This window comes from Plutella xylostella, chromosome 29 (assembly GCF_932276165.1).
Source record: "Plutella xylostella chromosome 29, ilPluXylo3.1, whole genome shotgun sequence".
Taxonomy (NCBI): Eukaryota; Metazoa; Arthropoda; class Insecta; order Lepidoptera; family Plutellidae; genus Plutella; species Plutella xylostella.
This window is the reverse complement of record NC_064009.1, coordinates 2,468,672-2,489,211: the sequence shown is the minus strand read 5'-3', so window position 1 is coordinate 2,489,211 and position 20,540 is coordinate 2,468,672. Positions and strand designations below refer to the sequence as shown.

The 20,540-nt window shown below is 37.9% G+C and overlaps 1 protein-coding gene across 1 annotated transcript in view; it reads left to right on the top strand.

The window, feature by feature from the left end:
- LOC125488461 (beta-1,3-glucan-binding protein-like) overlaps positions 1-18,484 on the top strand; it is a 41,126-nt gene extending 22,642 nt beyond the window's left edge. The window contains exons 3-9 of the mRNA XM_048631745.1: positions 15,700-15,725; positions 15,956-16,194; positions 16,282-16,415; positions 16,737-16,903; positions 17,230-17,454; positions 17,721-17,860; positions 18,186-18,484. Coding sequence (XP_048487702.1) covers positions 15,700-15,725; positions 15,956-16,194; positions 16,282-16,415; positions 16,737-16,903; positions 17,230-17,454; positions 17,721-17,860; positions 18,186-18,368 — 1,114 coding nt within the window. The 3' untranslated portion in view covers positions 18,369-18,484. The remainder of the gene's footprint in view (positions 1-15,699; positions 15,726-15,955; positions 16,195-16,281; positions 16,416-16,736; positions 16,904-17,229; positions 17,455-17,720; positions 17,861-18,185) is intronic.
- Positions 18,485-20,540: the final 2,056 nt, after the last annotated feature.

The following is a 20,540-nucleotide window of genomic DNA, read 5'->3' as shown; positions in this document are numbered from 1 at the left end:
TTCTATACATTTTGTAAGGAAATTAATCGAAAGGGCGCGCTTGTCTGCGACGCGTTATCGTCATAAGTCTTGTATGTGTGTTTTATTTTTAAAAGGATGGATGACGGAGGTCATAGAAAGTATCAGAAAGAGTCATTTATAATTTTGCTACTAAAAGAAAATTAAAAGACATCTGATATAACAGGAGGCTATAGTTGGATTGATACTCATAGTTACGTGCACCGTGATGCGATTTTTCCCCGAATGACTATATGATTATATTAATAAGTTAAAACAGTCTTAAGTATAATAATAATAATTAATTTACAATATTGACATGTTATCTAATACACGTCCACTGGAGGTAGACACCTACCAAGGATTATCTCAATACTCTGATCAGAACTTGAGCGAAACAAAATAGGTACGTTCCTATATACTTTTTAAATGTTGTTTTGATAACTGTGGAATATAGTAGTTGTGTAGTGAAATAATTATGTTCAGACAGAATTGCCATTCCGGTTACGAAACCGACAAACTAAGGTAATGATAGTATGTCTTCCAGTTAGATGTAAGTTTCGCCAAAGAAGTAATGCACTAAAAATAACATGAAGCGACATGATATATGTATGTAACTATACAAATAAATTACCTGAAAAATACTATAATATATCATATTTATAGTAGATTAGACAGTTTAAGGGACAGACACTGGCGTATATAGACGCTCGGTTACACGCCAAGCCCCCCTGAGCTACACCACGCGCCACCCGCTAGCGTGGTGGGTGCCTGGGCCACGCCACCGCCTGTTCACCGCAGGACACTCGTGCACGAAGTTCCCAGAAGATAGTAGGTGTACATGATACCGTCAGATGTAGGTATGCCGGCACCGCCCCTTGGCCGGCCGTTGCGATGACCACAAACAATTGTGAGCCAACACACGCTCCCGTCTCTGCCCATATCTGTGAATAAATGCATTTGACCTATGCACCCCAGTATCGACACCTTTGCGTCTCTGACAATGATGGCCCAGAACAGCTCAACGAATCAAAACCAACTCACACGATCCTCAGATACACCCGACACTGAACTATGATTCATCGTCATGAATGACTATTAGCACTTGCACAGACTGGCCCAACAGGGAAAGTGGGTCTCCGAAGTTCATGCATACCGAACATCGTCAATCGATGATTGCAATCATTACCATATCGAGAAGTGCAATGATTCAAAAAATGGATTATGAAAATTTCTTCACCGAGAGCTTTAGTATAGCCAATTATACTCAAATTAGCACCCTGCAGTAATTTAAACAAAATGTACATTCAATGTAGGTAAGTATGTGTACATATTATTATTTACAGAATATCAATAAAAAATATATAATTCGCACCCATATTCCAATACCGTCATTATACAAAATTTTCAATAAAATTAATGAGTTACTGCAATATAAAAATATTTGGATTCCGCGTCGAATCCAAATCGTCACTATACCAAAAGTTACTAAATGTTGACGGTGTTGGAATAAGGGTGCGAATTATATACCTACATAGCGTTGTAAAAAAAAGCCCGCATAAATTTAAATAATTGAGCAGTGTATTTGTAGAGTGTAAAAATATTTGGCATAATTTACATCTTAATCTAAAGCAATAAATAAACGGGTCAAAAAGACAATATGCAACCATGATTTAAATTGATTTTATTTACATAATAATAATTTCACGAACAAAATTGATTTAACTACCCGCCAAATAGAGGTGAGAGAAGTCGCTTAATTACATTCTACCTAATAACTCAGGGAATACTACATTGTTAACGTACGGGTGATTATTAACGACACGATCACGGTTAATAAGAATAGTTAGATCGTTTCGATTTCGTACACGACCTAGCGCGACATAAAGTTGTCCGTGGCTGAATACGTCCGACCTAAGATCAACTCCCACACGGTTGATAGTCTGTCCTTGACTCTTGTGTATAGTCATGGCGTAGCAAACTTGCAACGGAAACTGACGACGTAACATTTCTATGGGGCTATTCGTAGCGATAGGCGCTTTAAATGAAATTCGCGGAATAAAATATAACTCATGTTCATTAGGTTTCCGCACAGTTATTAGACGGGGAGACGCAGCTACTACTATTACTTTAGTGCCGTTCACTAAACGATCCGAAAAACTTAAATTACGCATGACCATGCAAACGCTACCTATCTTTAATTGCAGGTCATGTTCCGGTATTCCTTTGGGCTGCGCTTTGTTCAACGTATCCGTACCTAAAAATATTTCGTCGGCATTGTCCGCAACGGTTTTATCGACTGAAAAGAAATGCAGCAGTTCTCCGGAAACCCTATTTAGTACTATATTATTAATTTCTCTAACGCCGTTATTATGTGTACACAGTATCGCTCGCTGACAACAGATATCTGGGTCATTGAGGCATTCAGTTGGGAATACAGAATCAATAAAAAAATATACTTCTGTGACATAATTTACGTTAGAGACATTTATCAAATTGGTGATGTTGCGGCCTGAATCTATAGGTTCTGACTGAATATTATTAGATCCGATATTTAATAAAAATTCTGAAAATTCCGGGTCATCTCTACTCCGCTGAGCGGTTGATAGGGCAAAACATTTTAACTGGGGCCAAATATGAGAGGACTTTAATGAACAATTAATTACGTCTGCGTTACTTCTAGCGTTTGTTACTACTGGTGGGATCTGACGGAAATCTCCCGCAAAAATAATGACCTTCCCGCCGAAAAGTCTATCAGACTTCATTAAATCCCGTAAAGAGCGATCTAATAAATGCACGAGATATTTGTGTGCCATAGGGGCTTCGTCGTAGATTATTACTGACGCATGATAAATAAGCTCTGCTCTCTGAGTGCCGTTCGTAATATTCCAATATCCTAAATCGTCCACAATGTCTAAAGGAAATTTAAACATGCTATGTGCTGTTGTCCCGCCTACGTAATTTTGCGCCGCTATGCCGGACGTTGCGGTACACAACACTACGCCCCCTAATGAGCCACGGACATGAGACGCGACCACGTTTAATAACAGGGTCTTTCCTGTTCCTGCAGGCCCATCAACGAAAATCGCATTGTTATTCGTTGAATGATAGACTGGGTCTTTTAACAGTTGATCAACGTAATCGAATATTTCGCGTTGATCTTGCGATAAGACAGGCAACCAACGTTCGACGAAAGCACTGAGTTGAACTGTGCTGAATTCACTCGTCTGTTCACGAATTAATTCAGTCGTGTCATCTGGAACATCCGGAAGTCCCTGTGCCACAAGATTGGTGCCGTGTTTTCGCAAAAGTCTATCGATTTGTACTAATGCTAACTTGTAAGCTCTTTCGGTGTCGTTGGGGCATCGTTCAATGAAATCTTCACAAATAAGATTTTTCGATGTTTCCCACAAAAGAGCCGCAGGAGCTCCATTAACGGCCAGTAGCACGAAAAAGCTGCGTAACCGGGGACCGGTAAAAAATGTGGCAGCTTCTTGTATGGCTCGTTGGTATTCCTGCTCATCGTTGGCAATACCTACATTCTTTGCGACTTCCTGGAACGTTTTACAATCTGGACCCCCAAAATTGAGCAAATCGTTATATCCCCGACACGGGTATAAAGCCAAAAGCATACGCAGGTAAAACTGCTCACCTCTATTTGGTGCAACCCAAAACAAACGCGTTACATTTTCTCCGCGCTGCCGTTTAGTAATAAACTTATTCATGATTTCGTGAACTTCCACCCTATTTGATTTTGGCCTTTGCGTGTGGACAATATACCGTTCATAAAAGTCTAGATACGTGAGATTGTCGAATTCTGGACCGGTCGGACGCGCGAAATATAGCATCAACGTGGAACATGAATTGTCGGCCGCGTCACTTGCAGCATTCGCTCTAAAAACTACGTTATGCGCCCCTTCAAGGTGAACCGTCAGTTGTTGGACAGTGGGCTCGCGAGCTGTAATGTCGAATTCGAAAATCCGCCACGCCGCGTCACAAGACCCTATGTACCGTTTTGTCACGTAATTCTCGACCTCATCATTTTGATCACCGGTGACCATAGCTACGCGCGTTTCATCTTTGCCCTTCGTTATATATTTAAATAAATACTTAATAACTTTATGCGCGGAGGAGACCTCTAAATTAGCATGACAGTCATACTTGAGGAGGATGGCAGCGTTGTAAGGTACTACCCACAAATCACTCACTTCTACTGGCCGGTTACGAAACCTTATAGTACCGCTATTGTTGGCATCTCTACGAAGACGTACAAACCCTTTATCGTCTGTATATGTTACGTCTGTAGCATTTTTGGGGAAAAACTTGGAGCATTTACTTTTTTCATTATCCCAGCAAGGTAGGTCTGTTCTGTGAGGAGGTCCACAGGGTCCGTGGATCATGTGATTTAAAACTGCCTGTCGCAATCTACCTTCGGCTTCGTCCGCGGATGGTATATCTGCCCTGACAAATTTATCGATATCGGTGTTTTGAATTGGTCCGCCACCATCAACGCGGAAACAAATATGGGCATGTGGCAGACCACGCTTTTGAAATTCAATGACGTGTATGATGTATGTGCATTTGCCAAACCAAGTACCGGACCGTATGTCCCTCAACAACTGTGTTAATTTTAAGTTAAATACTCTCGCACACAAGCTTGGATAAGGTTTTTGGCCTGGTGCAAGAGATTTTTGAATTTCTGACCATTTTGGGTTACAAGTTACTGTTAAAAAGAATGATGGTGTGCCTAGCCGGTTTACAATTGCAATAGCGTCCATATATTTGGTTTTCATGTAACGTGGCCCGCCAGTAAAAGTGTTGGGTAGATAAACACGTCCCGGTACGATACCACCCTCCCCCTGTACGGTTTCATCGCCTACAAATTCGCGTTCATTGTTCCTAATTTCATTAAACGGGGCTGATCTTAGCAAGTCGGTTTTATTTTGAATATTTAATATATATCTAAGCCGTTCTTCTTCAACACGACAATACATATCGACTACCCATTCTTCTGATAATCTACCGTAATCAACAAAACGCGCTTCAGACAAAAGTAAGCAACGTACGTATTTATTTTGAGAAAGCTTTGATCCGTCGTTTGTCTGTTTGTTAATGGTCCAACCGGGAGTTCCGTGAGGGTACAACAGCGGGTATTGAAATGATTCATATAACGGGTTAAAATAATCTACCTGATGAGGTCTCCTGTTTCCGATTTTCCAAATTGCTATACAACGCGGACTAAACTCTTCCCTTTCTGTGCTAATGATCGCGGCGATTTCATTACCTAAAGGCATATCTCCGAGGATGTTACCGTGAGTTCGACGCGACGTGGCTTCAAACCGAAGGTACGCGTCATCAGATGTTTCACGAGCGAGTTGTTTAAAGCAATCTATGTACGGGTTGACACTATGCATAAAATTATTTATTTCAGTCACAGTCTGTCGGTCGAGTCTTTGTCCGCTAGCTATTCTCTGACGTTCCTCATGATCTTCGATGTATAGACCGATAGGATTTTGCGTGTCTCTATATCCTAAATCAAATACACGGTGGTAGATCCGACCTTGGATTTTGACGAATGCTAAACCACTATCGGGATTTTGAAAACCATGAGACACGCCTAGAGCACTAAATGCAAATAAATTGTTGTATGCTCGCGGTCTGTCATTAAATGGCCGGCCATCATAAAAGTTTTCGGTCAAAGGTGGGAAATTCTGAACGTTATACTTCCCACGGCCACAACACCATTGAGTTCGGGCTTTTTCTTCAAAAAATAATGTTGCATTGCAATGTGAACACCGATACGCATCATGTTCCTTCAGTGATTGCCTCTTCAAACTAAATAATGGCACGGTGTTGAGATCGTCACCGCTTCGAACGGCAATCAAAGATTTAGAAACCCGTAAGCTTTCATCTACGTTCCGAACTGCGTTATACCGTTGGCTAGCTAACCTGTTAATTTCTGGATTATTCTGTGAGTAACGCTGGACGGCTTCCCTATTAACTTCCGGATTTGCTCGCGTGTAACGCTCTACCGCCTCTCTGTTAACGGTTGGATTGGCCTGACTATAACGCTGAACTGATTTTCTATGAATTTCTGGATGTGACGCTGCGTATTTATTAACTGCTACTAAATGTGGATTCGATACAGTTTTTTTTGGGCCCTTACAAATCTTTTTTGGTCGTCCACGAACGTTTATTAATTTATCTTCTACAACGGCAGCGGCAGTTCGTTCTATAATAACGACTGGGTTCATTGATAATTTAGGATCAACCGCAACGGTATCGATTTTTCTCTTTAAACTAATCTCGGGTAATCTCGTCAATAATACAATCGGATTTAAATTACGCGGTAAATACTTGATAACGGTTAACTTATGAATGTCATACTGGTTTACTCCCTGAAAACTACAGTTACCTAATAATAATCTGGCGAGAGACAGAGAATCGTGACATCTAAATAACCGGGCGACGTTCAAAGTGTTGTTGTTCGTATTGTACAGCCCTGTGGGATCGACACCGTGACTATTAAATAAATAATATTCATTCCTAAAACGCCAAAACGATACCGTTTGATGTTGCCCAGTAAATAAATAGCTGGTTGTATCATCTTCTGATTCGTTACAAAACAAATCGCGAATCAAAAAATTGTTCAATTCTTGCAAAAAATGATCTAAATCGCACATTTGGGAAGGATACAACGCACTATAACTATATGTAACAGATATGTCTACATCGAAATTTGGAACCTTTATATGGGTAGGTAAATCTTCGGGGCAAATGAATCTTTCTCCCTCTGGTCGAGGTACTACTGGATACAAAGCGTGTCCAGCATCAAGGATATTGTCCATGTCAGTCTGTTGGAATATTTGTCGCTTTTTGATTACGGATATTACAGATGCACAAGTAGACATGGCCACACATTGAGCTCCTTGACCCTCACCTGCAAACCTCGGCCCGCCCTGGTGCGTAGACGCCGCCGCCACGCAGCTCACCCCGTCGATCCCGCCGTCGCTGGCCGGGCCGAGGCTCTCTCCCACCTTGGACGAGGTGGGCTGCGCCGTCGTCGTCGTGCTGCGACGACCGCGACGAATCTTCTTGGGACGTCCCGCACTGCGTTGCATTTTGTTTGTAGTCTGAAATTATTATTTTTGGCATGTTTATACGTAGTATATATATATTTATATATAATATACTTAATACATTATGTATAACACTACACTGCGTCCTGCCAGTGATGACGTATGGTGCAGAGACGTGGACACTGACGGTAGGACTGGTCCACCGATTTAAAGTCGCTCAGCGTGCTATGGAGAGAGCTATGCTTGGGGTTTCTCTGATGGATCGTATCAGAAATGAGGTTATCCGTCAGAGGACTAAGGTTACCGACATAGCTGTCAAAATATGCAAGCTGAAGTGGCAGTGGGCTGGTCATATCTGCCGAAGAACCGATAACCGTTGGGGTAGACGAGTTCTCGAGTGGAGACCACGAACAGGCAAACGCAGCGTGGGACGCCCTCCTGCCCGCTGGACTGACGACCTTAGGCGGGTGGCGGGTAGTGGTTGGATGAGGAAGGCCGAGGACCGAGTGTTGTGGCGCTCCTTGGGAGAGGCCTATGTCCAGCAGTGGATGATTATTGGCTGATGATGATGATGATGATGAACACTACAATGATTAATAATAAAAAATGAAATAAAAAACGTTGAAGTTGTTAGTTGAGGAATTGAGAATACTTCATATTATACCTTCATAAAAAAATATTAGAGCAAATGTAAGGACAGTGAGAATTTTAGCTTTGAAGTGTTGATTCTACACAAATAATAAATCAATCCCAGTAACACAGTCATAATTTATAAAATTGTTTTCTTAAGGGTGTAATTTATCAGTGAAGATTTTAGAAGAAATATTGTTGATAATAAAAACAATAATCAATTGTAAAAATAATTAGAAATTATTTCTATTGGTAGATCAACCAGTCATAAGAAGTTCACTGATAAATTACACCCTTAAGAAAACAATTTGATAAATTATGACTGTGTTACTGGGATTGATTTATTTGGCCGCTATGTTCTTTGAGAACGCCAGTTAAATCTGCCTAGAAAAAATATGTATAACGGAATGTATTTGTGTCAGAGCTCAGAGTGTGTCAGAGAAGTTCTACTTGTCACCTGTCAGTTGTCATTGTTCTATCAAAGTGAAATAATCTCAATTTGTTTAGCTTATACAAATACATAAAAAATATTTTGTTTTTATCTAATTGTAAAAGTAAGTGAAATCTTCTAACAGTTTCAAATAATTGGTTTTGTTCTGCCGATAAGACATGATAATCATCTAATAAGGAAAAGGCTAGGAAGAAGAAGAATCATCTATCAAGGCAATATTTATTTTAATACTTAGCAACCTACATAAGACCAGTTGGACCATAGAACCTGCATCAAATGGTGAACGTCTGATGAACTAATGTGATGACTAAAAACCTGAGAGCAAGATTGAGTGTTCCTGGGATTCCCTTGAACTAATGTGATGACTATAAACCTGAGGTCAAGATTATGAGTGTTGTTGGGAATCTATTTAAAAATGTGAAGATTAAGTATAGTTTCTTATTATTAACAACCAGTATTCAAATGAAGAAAAATAAAAATTGCTAAATAAATTTATCATTTTCATTTATCAGCTGATTAATTTATGGTAGAACTATATGATTTTTTTATAACTATTCTGTTTCTGCATGTTAATAATTTTGTTTAATTTTATTCAATGTAGGTACCATACTGTAAACAAAACATGAGTATCGGCCCGGGTTCATGATATCACCAGAAATTGAATTTTAAGTATAAATTCATTATATGAATTGAAAACATTTCACAACATATTTAATTAAATAAGTATTGTATTCTATTCTATTCTATTCTCTGTGGGGGTGTAAGTACCTGCACCTGGCTCTCTCGAGTGGAACCTTTGTGCATATCCCCAAGGTCTAAACTGCCTTCCTTAGCTTGGACCATTTCCCACCACGCTGGTCCACTGCGGGTTGGTGGGTTCACATATCTAGATGTGCTAGATCTAGATATGCAGGTTTCCTCACGATGTTTTCCTTCACCGTAAGAGCTATGGTATACATTGTACTTAAGTTAAAAGAACTCATTGGTACATGTCAGCGCCGGGATTCGAACCCGCATCTCTTGATTAAGAAGCGGGCGCTCACCCGACTGAGCTACCACCGCTAATGAAATAAGTAATTTATTTATTTAATCTATTCATTTATGAATAAATTTCAGTAAATTTCAGGTACTTCTACTATATTTAGTTTGGAACATTAACTATATTCCATTCTAACAGGAAAATTATTAGGAATGAACACAGTTAGTGAATGAATGAAATAATAAGTTGGGATTATCTGGATTTAGAATTTTATGTCTTATTTTAATTGACGAATTAGTAATTAACTTATTTAAAGTCCTATAATGAAAGTTATCAGAGGTGGTAGCTAGCCTGCCTCTCACATCAGAGATTTGGATTTAATTCCTGACAGGATGAGAAATGGTCCATGGTTAGTAATGGAGTTAACTTGGAGATATGCATAATAATTGCACAAAGATTACATTCAAGTTAGTCACATGCAGACACTGACACCGCACAGAGAGAAAATAATAGATGTAAGTATTAATAAATTTAAAAGGTTTGTGTAGTGATCTCAAAGAGGTTTCCAATTTTTGAGTTAACTACTTATATCCCACTTAGTAACTCATTGATGACCCATAAGTAAACCAGAAACATGACCATTAGTAAACCAGAAACAATAGATTTTGTATTACAGGCAACCAGATTAACTCCAAGGATAAGCCTACAACTTTTACAACATCGTTATACCTAGTTTATTGCTCATAATTTAATGTTAGTTGTTTAAGCTATTGGTATTCCAATTTAAAAAAATAAAATAAAACTTTAATAAGTATATATTATTTCCAACAGACAACTTTAGCAAGGAGTTATGGATATTGAGGTGCCCGAAAGGAGTCTGAATTTAAGTGCTACACGATTAATCTGACGCTGATCTGTCTAGCTAATCTTTTCACCGCATTAGCGTCGTTAGCATCATGACGCCATTTTAGATAAGTAGCCTAGGTTTTTTCAAATTAGTGTTAGTACGTACTTACTTAACATTTAGCACAATAAACCTTCCATATAAATGTTGTAAATTTGTTAAAATGTACATATTTTCACTTTATCTAGGAACGGAAAAGATTCCTGACATCTAAAGAAATTTCACTGTTTCCACTATGTCTATTTTAGGTGAATAGTAATAAAAATATATATTTTAATTGCACATTGGATTGATACTTTGATATTTGATACTTCTATATGATGAAGCGTCCGTAGTCGAGCGGGCCTCAGTGATCGTAACTGATCGCTGAGGTTAAGCAACAACTGACACGGTCAGCCATTGGATGGGTGACCAATTTCAAGTGGTGCTTTTCTGGACGCTTCCGTGCTTCGGACGGCACGTTAAGCCGTGGGTCCCGGTTGCTGCTTCGGCAGCAGTCGTTAAGCCTAGTCTAGAGGCCTTCGGGCGGCTTGAAAACATCTGACAGTCGGGTTGCCCACTTACCCGACAACTCTCTCAGCACAAGCTTGCTTGTGTTGGGGTCCACCAACCCGCACTTGGCCAGCGTGGTGGACTAGGCCTAAACCCTTCCTTCATTGGAAGGAGACCCGTGCCTCAGCAGTGGGGACGTAATGGGTCGTGATGATGATATGATTAAATCATAATTAAAGAAACATTAATGGAATATTAAGAAAATTTACAAATATTGATGCACTCACCTGAAACTCAAAGCAAAAAGTGTCAAACAAATTTTTCACTTTTAACTTTTTTTCTAACATATTGGCGGCAAAGTTTTGTTTCTTGTAAAGATTAACTTAAAAAAAATGCCCTTCTGCGGTGGCTATAACAAGACAACATTACTTGATACTCTTTATTTGACATAGACACCAGCGCCCTCGTTAAAAAGGATAAAAAACAGTGGTTGTTCATGAAACACTTATACTTTTTTTATGCAAAAACCATAGACAATGTTTTAAAAGAAATATTTTTTAAAATTGATTCCAGACTCTCGTCTAACATTTTCATGATTTATTATTAAAAAGAACTATTTAGGTATCTTTCATATCGTGTTAGTAAAGTTAGTAATGAAATACGATTCTAATTTGAAATCCCACGAGCCATCTTTTTAATAAGAATAATTTTATCGTATTGGTTTCGCTTTGTGCATGGTTTGCTTTAAGCTGCGTACAGACCGGCCCAACGAACTCCCAACGATGGATATTTATCATACATAATAATACAGGGCAGGTCTGAGGTAAAAAAACAGTGGTTGTTCATGAAACACTTATATTTTTTTAATGCAAAAACCATAGACAATGATTTCAAAAAAATACTTTTTAAGTTCATTCCAGACTCTCGCTCGTCTAACATTGTACAGATTTATTATTAAAAAGAACTATTTAGGCATCTTTCATATCGTGTTAGTAAAGTTAGTAATGAAATACGATCCTAAGCGCAAGAATCTGCCACGAGCTATCTTTTAAATAAGAATAATTTTATCGTATTGGTTTCGCTTTGTGCGTGGTTTGCTTTAAGCTGCGTACAGACCGGCCCAACGAACGCCCAGCGATGGATATTTATCATACATAATACAGGGCAGATTGCAGCAACGAAGGTCAACGAAACCGCCGGTCTGTACGCAGCTTTTGGCAAACAAGTGTACCTAACTAATATTTCCATTCCACTTGGCTATTCTTATTTGCTTGTTATCGAACACTACCATATCGTGTGTGGTCAGTATACATGTTATATTCCCCAAAATGATTGCCGAATTCGCCTATATTTTTGGTATTTGGCAAATACATCAAACATCCAAAACAAATACGAATAGCCAAGTGTGGTGCCAGCATAAGATGCTGCTTCTGACATCTTAAGTGAGTGTCGAAACGAACTCGAATGTAGAAAAATAGGGAAGGTTGGCTTGGTTGTCGCCACCGCCGCCGTACCCATAGAGAAAATAACACTACGTGCCGTGCCGTGTCGGTCGCCTCGACTACGATTCTGCTGTTTGATCCCTGTTGGTTTTTGATATTTTAAGTTTTTTTCGATTTCAAATTACCATTCGATATTGTGAATTAAACAACAATAATAATTACAGCAGTAGAGCGAGTTCTTCAATGTTTACCACCATGTTTTTGGGTTTCCTTTTAGTTGTAACTCCTTATTCTGATGATAATTTAATTATCTGCAAGAATGACAGATCGGATGATCTGTGGTATCGATTTCCGATGATTTCTGACGTTTCCGACCATTTCCGACGGATACCACAGATTCTTTTTTGTAGACATAAAACTGATAAAACGAAAAACGTAGATTTTGGGAACTGGGAAAGTGGGAATATTTAATACATTTTTAATAGGTAAAGGTACTAACATCTTGCATATATCTTGACTGTAATTAAAATAATGAGTGTCACTAACTATCGACCTATCTACTACTTACCTGCTGATTGGAAAACTGAAAGATTAATCTAAGATAAAATATAAAATAAGGTAGAACTTGATGTTTACCTGCAACAGGAACAATATACAATTTTCGAAAACTGCTGAAAGATGAGAGCCTACCTGACAAATTAGATGAGATCACAAAGAGAGTGTGAGTGAACACTTAGCCAAGAAGTGCCACAGCCAACCTACCAATAGTGATTAATTTATTATTTTATGAACCTAATGAACAATCAATCAAGGGCAATTCTACAAAAGTATACTTACTACTAAAGAGAAACATTAATGGTTAAGTAGTTGCCAAATTCTGGAAAGGAGTACCACTAATGTGTTTATGAAGTTAACTTGTACAGAGGAAAGAAAAACAATTAATTATAATTCAAAGTTGCTTTATAACAGCCTATGTAACAATAAACTGATTGGATTATCAAGAGTAATTAAATTATTAATTTTATGTAGGTGTCAAAATGGGTTCAATAATAATAATTTGATGAGTTAAATAAATCTTTAATCAAGAAATTAATCATTGTTTGATTTCTAATCCAATACAATAATCTAGTGACTATATCCCATTCCACGGGGAAAGACATTTGATACAAACAAAAACTACAGTTATTCGAATGTAATAAGGGTTCTGTCTGATGTCTTTCCTAGGGCTGATATTTCAATAGCCAGATAAATGTTATCTGACTAATAAAATAGCTGTGTCACAGTTTAATACAAACATTCACACAGGACAGTATGAGAATTATTCTCCTGATAACTTTTATCTGGCTATTGAAAAATCAGCCCTAATTTGGTTTAATTTAGACACAGTTTATATTATAGATTAGATTATGAGGAAGTCATAGTTTTATTATAGGTAGGTAAAAAACTACTACACTATGACCTGCATAGTTATAGTCTTACTAACTAAAAAAAATATACTTACATAGTATGTCTCTTGTGTGGAGAATATTTAAAACATTTATCTACCTACTAAGGTAATTGTTGTTAAGACCAAATCAGTTAGTAAACCTTGAAGTAGGTATGTACATATATCCAGGGATGAATATTGAATAAGTAATAAGATGGGTGTCTAACTAAAATCTACCTTGAATGTTATGATCACTGTAATTAACTAAGATTGGATCAATTATATAATGGATTTGGCATACCTATCATTTGAAAGGCATATTAAGATAACATTGATATTTTTTTTCCATGTTTTTAGAGAAATTTATTTACTCCCCAAAAGTGCAGAGTTTTAATTTTTATTAAAAAAAACATGCATTCATCTACACAAATGCGCCATATACCTTAAAAAATCTGTCCGGCCACTTACAAGTGGGGAGTTTTTATTTTAAATATTAATTGTTTGTATTTATCTACACAAATGCGCCATATACCATAAATCTGTCTGACCACTTCAACGGGGTGAAATTGCAAATGTTGGTAATTTTTTCTACGTTTTAGGGAAAATTCGATTTTTTTCCCTTAAAGTGGGGAGTTTTTATTATTAATTAAAAATCTATGCATTTAACTACACAAACGCGCTATACATTCGAATCCCCTCAGACCATCTTAAAGGGATAAAATTGGATATTTATGTAAAAAAATTCCCATGTTTTAGGGAAATTTTGTTTTTTCCCTATAAATGGGCAGTTTTTATTTCATAGAAAAATTAAACGTACCTAAACACACAAACGCGCTCTACAAGTCAAAACTGTCAGACCACTCAATACAGGTGAAATAGCCTTAAAACATGTAAAATTTCTCTTTTACAAATTGGCTGCCACTTCATCCGCCATTTTTATTTTTGCAGTTTTCGGAATTTTCCCATAAATTTCACCATATATCCAACCATATACAAAGAAAAATATCACCCCACCTCCCCCTCTTCTGGGAGATCAATTCACCTCAACTTGAATCGACGTCGAACTTTTTCAAAAATATAATCTCCCGTATATCTCAGGGTTGCCAGCCGAAAGTGATAAAAATAGTCAAATGTCATTAGTATGAGCCTTTCTGACTAAACTGCATCATTTTTTAAAATCCAAAACGGTTATTTCTATTTTTCAGGTTTTTGGGGAAAATCTCAAAATTTTCCCTAAAAATGGGGAAATTTTATTTAACAGGTATAGTCTACCCTACAAACTACACAAATGCGCGATACAAGACAAATCTCCCCAACCACTCTAAACATGTAAAAAAACCAATCAAAAATCGTGAAAAAAAGTCACTTTTACAAAATGGCCGCCAAAGCAGTCCGCCATTTTGTTTTTTCAACTTTTCGGAATTTTCCCATAAACTGCACCATACAACCGACCGTGTACAAAAAAAATCATCACCCCACCTGCCTCCCTTCTGGGAGATCAATTCACCTCAAGTTGGGTCGACGTAAAAAAATCCGAAAAAATATAATCTCGCCTATCACCCAGGGTTGCCAGTCGAAAGTAATAAAAATGGTCAAATGTCATTAGTGCGGGTCTTTCCGACAAAACTGCATCAAATTTTAAAATCAAAAGTGGCCATTTCTACTTTTCATGTTTTTGGGGAAAATCTCGAAATTTACCCTAAAAATGGGGAAAATTCTTTCACATGGCAACTCTACTCGTCAAACTTCACAACCGCTCCATACAAGTCAAACTTGTCAAATGCCTCGAACACAATAAAAAAATGCTTTGAAAATCCCCGAAAAAACACGTTTTTATAAAAAAATCTCCCCTCCCCCCGCAATTAAAAAAAAATCATTTTTTGGAATTTTCTCATAAATTTCATCATGTGCCCCACCGTTTACAAAAAACATCATCCCCCCACCTCCCCCCCTTCCGGGAGATCAATTCACCTCAAGTCGGGTCTGACACGCCCTAAACTTTACGTCACTACAACTCGGCCGCCATTTTGTTTTTTTATTTTTTTATATTTTTTTTATAATCTGTCAGACATTCTTAATACACCCTCGAAATATGAAAAAATGTATGGTCACCAAAATGGAGGAACAAAAAAAATTTTTTTTTTTTACAACTTTTTTTAAAAAGTCGAGGTTTTTCTCTGCTCACCCGAGCACCCTGTACATTTCCCTAAAACATTTTTATATCAAAAAATGGCTCCTTCTGGGAGAACAATCATGTCAGTCAGTCAGTCAGTGGTAATCCAGCTATATATATTATAATAATTGATGCCGAAGCTGAGATAAAAAGTAAGTACAATTTTAAAGAAATTGGTTTTAAAATTGCGTAGGGAGTTTTTTTATTTGATGCTTTATTTCTTTACATTATTGACGATAACTGTCTATCTATCTTATTATTATTAGGTACTTATCAATATTTATAACATACTTACGTACGTACTTACGTTCTGAATTAAGACTTTTCGATCGATTGTTGACTACCTTATAAAACTGAAAATCTCTAAATTTATTATTTGCAGCTATTTTCTATTTGAACAATACAGTCTTACCGGAGAATGTAGTGACAACAGAACTACCCACAGTAATGACTCCAACCCCTGCAAGACGCTGTAACAGATCTGTTTCAGCTGTCCAGAGCAAAGCCTACACCTGTAAAGGGGAATTACTGTTTGAGGAACACTTTACAAAGAAAATTAACTACCTGAAACCTTCAGCTCTGAATTTCTGGGCTCCTGAAGTCATGTTTCTTGATAAACCGGTAAATAATTAAGTTATTCTGTACGCAAAAGGAAAAAAAATTGCTTGGAAAGCTCAAAACGAAAGCTAACATAATTTATGTTTTCAGGATTTTCCTTTCAACTTTTATTCTTTAAACGGGACTATTCGAGTGCTAAATGGAAGTCTTATAATTTCGCCGGTGTTGTTGGCACAAGAGTACAACAGCTGGAAGATACATGGAGAAGTGGACCTCTCGGAGTCGTATGTATAAATTAATTTATACCACACTAGGTATGTGGTATTTGAAAACCAATTCAATGATTGGTGCATCAGCGGCCACTACACTACACGGGTTCCTTATCAAGGTCGATAAACTCGTTTAATAAGCGTTCCAGCAATCACAGCGCCGTATTTGTGATAAATGGCGATATAATATCATTTATCTACGGCGATAAAGAAACCGTGCAGCGGCAGCTGGTCCCAGTGATGTGACACTTTTGAATGTGTTAAAGATCGTTTTCTGTAAGTACCTTTTATACTTACTTATTATTCTATTTACAAGTAAGTTCATGTCCCCTCCAGATGCACCGGGCGCCTGGGCTCCCCAGAGTGTGCCCGCGCCGCCGCCGCCGCCAACATCCTGCCTCCAGTCATGACGGGGAAGGTGACCACGAGGCAGAGGTTCAGCTTCAAGTACGGCAGGGTGGAGGTGCGGGCTAGACTGCCGGCTGGGGATTGGCTTTTCCCTGGTAAATTAAAAATATAATAAAGTTTGTATTCAGGTACAAACTCTGACGTTTGCCAGCTATGAACTGAAATATTTTCCACGATATGGTGGCCCGGGCCGTTTGTTTTATTACATTCCTTCTTCTATTCAAACATATGTATGCATTTGCCATGTAGATCATTGAAGTAAGTAGCTTTTCTCAAATCTATGGGTAGACCTGACCATACCAAAGGTGGACAGCAGCTACTTTCGCATAAATATGCAGTAGTTTTTTCATGTACAACATAACCAACTTGCCTAAGAAATGGCTGGCTGTACTCCTACTAACAACCACCTTCTTCTTTTCAGAAATAACCCTAGAGCCTCTAGACAGCGTATACGGTCTGGGCCGAGGGGCATCAGGGCTGGCACGGGTGGCCTTCACTCGAGGCAACGCTCGGTACCGCTCCTCACTCAGCGCCGGCGTTGTGCTAGCCGCGGAGGAGTCACGAAGACACGCGTTTTTGTTTGAGAAGAAGAGTGGGGAAGGATGGACGGAGGAGTTCCATAATTATAGCCTGGTTTGGCGCCCAGGTTAGTTTAAATTGTGTGCGATCTTCTTTTCTTCTTCTACTGATAATAGGTATCTATCGATTTGAAATTCTGTGGCCTTATTACATTTAATGTAAGTAGGTAACCTTCTTACTTCAGTCCTTGTTTTTGATAATAAGTTCTTATCCGATACTGTCTAGAAACTTGTCTTAAATACGCAATTACTATCCAGTTAAGTAGGTTCATAAGTAATTTAACGATATAAGGTTGTAAATGATAAACCTAACCAGTGTTTATCATTATTCCAGATGGAATATCGATGTTTGTGGATGAAGAGCAATATGGGTTTATAGAGCCTGAAGCGATGCGGTCATGGGGGGAGGCCCACAACTTGACTCAGGCCCAGAGGTGGAGAGCAGGGAGTCCTATGGCGCCGTTTGATGAATTTGTACGTAAAAAACTGACAAATACTTAGTGCCACTAGCACCCTAGATTTAATATTTTGGTGCAAGTGGCTCTAAATTTATATGGACTGACCTTTTTTAAATCGAGATTAGACACTAAATCTACTTTAAATCGAGATTAGACACTAAACACTTTGGTGCATGTCAATCTTAATTAGGTACATTTTCATAATACTTAAGGTTGACTCCCCGAGTGACGTATCAACTGTACTTTGACAGGTAACTCATCTCTCTGAGAGGTCATGTTTCTTTGACCCAGACTGAACGATCTAGGAGACTACAGAAACTCATAACACCTCTCCCTTACAGTTCTACATATCCCTCGGTCTACGAGTGGGGGGGCTGAGTGACTTCCCAGACACAGACGACAAGCCTTACACGAACCGCGGGACCAAGGCCATGCTGAGGTTCTGGGAGGCCAAGCATGCCTGGCTGCCCACCTGGGATGACGGCAGCCTAGCTGTCGATTCTGTTAGAGTTTATGCTATATGATTTTGTGATGGTATTATGTTATAGTGTATGGGGAGTTTCTCAGTGAATGGCCCGAATTCAAGTACCTATCAGAATTTTGTGGTGTACGAAGTGTACCAACATATAAATGACGTACCTTAAAATCACTAATTAAATTCTACCTTAAGGGCCCGTACAGGGTGACGTGCCGCGCCAATTTTGGGTTTTCAATGCTCTTCACACAGCACACGCAGTGACACGCACACATGTAAGTTTGCACAGTGGGTCGATAAACTTTTACTCGCCAACTTTATTGACAATTATGTTCAAGTACATTTTGGGTGATTTTAGGGTAAGTAAGTATAATTCTTACTTACACTGGTAGGCACCAGGAAAGAGTAGAAATTAATAGGGGTGCCACTTTACTCTATACTCGGAACCCGATTAGCTTTCTCAAACAAATGTGGTATTTACTTGTAGAAAGGTAACTACAAGTATTAAAGTGTAGATAATAAGTTTCGGGCATCCTCCAGCCAACTGAACCCCGACGACAAAGCAAAGTAAATACATAGTGTCGCAAAAGGGCTATACTAAGCCAAAAGGGGATGACTCAAGGAGTCATTCTGGACAACTTTTGTTCTACGAGATTTGCAAATTCGCGAAAAAAAAGATTCGTTTTCCATGGTAAAAAGTCACATGTCCAACAAAGTTTATATTTTGATGTATGAGGTATTGTTAGAAGCGTATTGATGGCGCGATGGTTATAGGCTATGTGGCGTTCCATTAAAATGTGCATAGCGCCCTCTAGAGGACGTAACGTGATGATCGAAAAAATTATAATTCAACTTTGCCGTGTAAGGTATCAAATGAAAGGGCTTGATTTTCACATTACAAAAATATGCATATTGAAGGTATTTAAATAACAACACCAAAATAAAAAATGATCATGAACTACTGACGTAAAATTTCATAAAATAAAAACAACTAAAAATTTACAAATAAAAAAATACAATTATAAACAAACGAAAAACCCGACTGTACGCTAAAAACATGAAAACAAGTCCCAATGTTAATGGAAAGTATCGCAGGCGGGGAACAACTTGACCGCCACTCAAGGCCGTTTTCTAAGTAACATTCAGCTAAATGGTGAACCCTCTGCTGGTCCCCGCCTACGATACTTTCCATTAACATTGGGACTTGTCAAGAAAAATCAACAGGGGTTTCCATACTAAAGTGAACAGGACTGAAAACCATCACACTTTTTACCTTTAAATTGCGCTAATTTTGTTAGTTTTTCTGTTGAATTTTGTCCACCTTTTCTGATTGTTTTGGCCATATCTTGGTGATACCTAAATCGATTTGATATTGAAATATCTCATTTGAAAGCTTATAAGTTGACAATGTTTTTAAGCTGAAGTGCACAAAAAATTGTTGTATGAAATTCTTTTTTAATTTAACTTATTTCTTTTTAGGTTTTCAATATTTTTAAAAAATGTTTATCTATTTTGAGGTATTGTGTCTAATTTAAGTCAAATAATGCACATTTGATTATTTTAATAAGTTTATTAAGATGTTACTAATTCAAAACAAACAAAAAAAGGATTGAAATATGGCTAGTTTTTTTTTATTTTCGGTTTTAAACATGAAATTTTGGCAAAAATTCAAAAAATCTTTAAATATTAAATATCTTAGAAATGGTTAAGTTTCGGATAATGCATTATAGGGTATAATCGACTGGAAATGCCTTCCTCTATCACCTCCTGAAAGGATCAGGTCTACTTATCAATAACCCTGTATACCGCTTTTTCAATACCTTTAAGTACATTTTTTGGTAGCAGCATAATATTTTTACTTAATTTTAGGGTTTCGAACGTCAAAAGAAAAAAAGCCACCGTTATAGGATCTCTTTGTTGTCCGTCTGTCTGACTGACTGTCTGTCACCGCCCTTTTTCTCAGAAACGGGTAAAGATATCAAGCTGATATTTCGCATAGATGGGGAGTACCCCAAAAAAATATTATGGTAAGTACTCCCTGTCCCACACAAGTAAATTGGGGCTTATATTTTTTCCAGTTATTTTGATGTGTATTCTTTTTTTTCTTTGTTGTTTTGTATAAGTATGTGTTTCTTTTCTTTAAATCTGTATTTTTTTTGTTGTTGCTGTCTATGTGTCGAATAAATGTATCTTTATCTTCAAATCACGCCATCTATCGTTT